Genomic DNA, 3,329 nt, shown 5'->3' on the forward strand with positions numbered 1-3,329 from the left:
ACACGGCTGTAACTGTCCCTACAACACGGCTGTAACTGTCCCTACACACGGCTGTAACTGTCCCTGCACACGGCTGTAACTGTCCCTACAACACACGGCTGTAACTGTCCCTGCACACGGCTGTAACTGTCCCTACAACACATGGCTGTTCTGTGTTGACTTCCTGAGACTTCCACAGAACAGAAAGGTACCTTTTGTTCGTTTGTAGGCTTCTGTGAAGGCTCATCACGTTACCAGCTACATTAAGCTACGCTAACTAAGAACCCAGAGGCGTCTACTGCAGTTCTGGCAAAGTAAGCTTTAGGATCTAACCATGGATGTAAAATCAAAGCCAGCTTTTTCCTGTGGGAGTGTCTCAATGGTGGATGAAGCTATCATAGAGCCAAAGACCGAGACACAGGCTCAAGTTGTTCTGGTTTTGTCTGAGGACTACCACAATGTCAGATGGAAGACACTATAAAAGAAATGCTTACAACATACAGTGAATACAAACAACCTAGCCATGCAGACATAAGGGGAGTCCTACCTAGCTTTATGGTTCCTCCTATCCCGATCAAGGAGGCGGCGCTGTGGTACAGCGGCAGACAGATGTACATCACATCCTCTTGAGTGGCTCCGAATGCCCAGAACCCTGCTGCTGCCTTCAGGCTCTGCAGGTGAGTGATCACCGCCGCCTTGGGGAGCCCTGGGAACAGAGAGACATCATAACCCACACTTACTGTCCATTTCAAATGCATTGCTGCCAATGCTAGCATAGGGAGGAGTACACAGCCATGTGTAGCATGACAATACAACAAAGTGTCATGCAGTGTGAAATTCTATTGGAGTTTAATGATATCAAAATCCTGAGAAGACGCTCCTCCTCCAACAATGATAACAAGAGAAACAAGTTGTCTTCTTGCTAAGCCTGATCTCAAGCTAAACTTAAATGACTTTTGGGGAAATAAACTGTGTGGCACATGCTTTGTAGATCCAGTTTTCCATTAAAGTGAAACCCCCACCAAAACCATGACGCTATTATTCAAACCAAACCTCAAAGGTGACTTATTATAAAGCATTTTACACAATTTTGGTATCAATTGAAATGAAATGTTCAACTGTGGGAGAAGGACAATTCACACCAAATCACACGGATTGTGTTTGGCATAGGACTGGACTGGTGAGTTTGGTGAGTTTTTGAGAACGGGAACATTTCTTAGGAATAATAACAATAATAGTAATAATAATTACACGTTGGCTTTGGCTCAGGAGACCGGGGTTCATGTCCTGGGTGAAACCAAAGGTCCTTTTGAAATTATCCAGGTTTTAGTTTAAGGGCCTTGGTCTGTGACCCAGTGACGTCTGTGACATAAGGTTACGTCCTCATTGAGGTAGTTTTACGTGACTCAGTGTAAGCCAATCACTGCTTTCCTAACCCTAACTATGGCTTTCAGTCGGCCAATGCTTACCAAGCGTCTCAAACTGCTCTCGTTACGGTAATTAGATCAGACACATGGTTACTTGCATCTGTCTTGGGAAAGCAACCTAGAATGTCCTTATGAAGAAAAATGTGTTTGTGAACGCACTGTAGTCAGAAAGTCTATCCCAGCATGCATTGGGCAAAAGGCAGGGTAATGTCCAGACCTCAACTTAGCCTGCAGTGCAGGTATTTTTTCATTTACCAAAAATTTTACATATGCCATCGTCCACTTTCACGATTCATGGGCGGCGAGTGTGATTTTAATTTCTTTTTTGTTGTAGTCTAATTATTTAGTATTGAGTAACCCTAACCCTTTTGCAATTTTCTTTTCCTTCTTTAACAAAAGCAAAAGTTGAATAAAACACTTCTAGAGACAATATATCATGAGACTTTTCTAAAAATGGATTTCTAAGAAGAATGACATCACATGTCAGTCTGCCATTTAATTCCATTGTAAAGAAGAACATAACGTGGATATTCTGCATTTTCGGTTCAGATGGAAACAGATATGATGTAGTCGCCGTCAGCGGTTCCGCATATGCAAAACATATTTAGCTCAATCATTGATAAAAATAAATATATTAAAAATCTCCAAAAATCCCAATACATACTACATGAAGTGATAGTTGGGACATTTATGAGCAGAGGAAGAAGCTGTAAACACCATCTTACCTTGCTTCCATTTGTTTTATAAAGTATGAACGGTGCTGCCTGAAAAGAGACCGTCACTGAGAAGAAGCGCAGACTCACCAGTTGTCCCAGAGGTGAAAATGTAGAGGGTGGGGGATTTGAGGGAGGTGGTGGCGCGTAACTCCGCCGGTAGCGCCTGGTCCGAGGCGCCGGCCATCTTATCCAACAGAGTGTGCACCTGTGGGTGCTCGGCGTGGCTCGTCATGGCCCACACCTGGATGTTGTCCTCCAGCAGGCTGGGCAGGATGCCGTCCAGACTGTCCACTAAATCTGGGAGACGGCCACAGAAAGGACACTTTGAGTTATGTTTACCAGCAGCTACATTTCATGTGTGTGTTTGTGTGTGTGTGTGTGTGTGTGGGTGTGTGTGTGTGTGTACTTTGCCAGATGTTAATGTGTGTTAACATAATATATCTGTTAAAGATATCTAGGGGAGGACCTCCAGACCCCCGTTACATTGTCCCGCCCACATTTTCCATGCTTCTGCACCCATGCTTTTATGATAAAAGCCATGCAGCAAGACGTCCCAATACTTTTTATCAAATACATCAATGGCAATATTTTAAGGTTGATTAGTGGTGATTTCACAAAGTATTTAAAAAATGAGATTTTAGATAAATAATCAAACATAATGTGGATATACTGACTAAGTGGATAAAGGCAAATAATAAAAAGGTATTCAATAAATGAATAAAATACTGGGAACCAAGGATTGGGCTCGTTCCAAACAGACACACACTCCAATCGGACACTGCTTTAGTAAAGTATGATGCCACTGACTGTATACTTAAGAATGGAGCTGTAATGAGTATGGGCAAATATCTCTCTGTATCACTGAATGATACACCGTGCAAGGCCGAAATATATGTCGTAATATATATCAAACTATATGACTTTGCAAATGATTCATAATATAGGCCACATGTCAGCACAACATGGTGTGCTTGTCTCTGTTGACTCAATGGAGAGATGGAGAAGTGGTCACTGATGCAACACAAAGTCATAAAGCCAGCCATAAAAAGACAACTGTGGTGGTGCTAGCAGCGCTAGGCTAACCCTCTCAGCCATAATTACAACCATTACCCAGGCAGCACGAGTAGAAGAAAATACAGTGGTGTGAAAAAGTGTTTGCCCCCTTCCTCATTTCCTGTTCCTTTGCATGTTTGTCACACTTAAGTGT

General features: G+C 42.8%; 1 protein-coding gene across 2 annotated transcripts in view; it reads right to left on the bottom strand.

Moving 5' to 3' along the window:
* Positions 1 to 3,329, bottom strand: part of slc27a6 (solute carrier family 27 member 6) — a 47,857-nt gene that overhangs the window by 39,313 nt on the left and 5,215 nt on the right. For both annotated transcript variants that reach the window (XM_034896598.1, XM_034896596.1), the window contains exons 2-3: positions 2,210 to 2,419; positions 527 to 685 (exon numbers count right to left, since the gene is read on the bottom strand). In XM_034896598.1, coding sequence (XP_034752489.1) covers positions 527 to 685; positions 2,210 to 2,419 — 369 coding nt within the window. The remainder of the gene's footprint in view (positions 1 to 526; positions 686 to 2,209; positions 2,420 to 3,329) is intronic.

Source organism: Etheostoma cragini, chromosome 16 (assembly GCF_013103735.1).
Source record: "Etheostoma cragini isolate CJK2018 chromosome 16, CSU_Ecrag_1.0, whole genome shotgun sequence".
Taxonomy (NCBI): Eukaryota; Metazoa; Chordata; class Actinopteri; order Perciformes; family Percidae; genus Etheostoma; species Etheostoma cragini.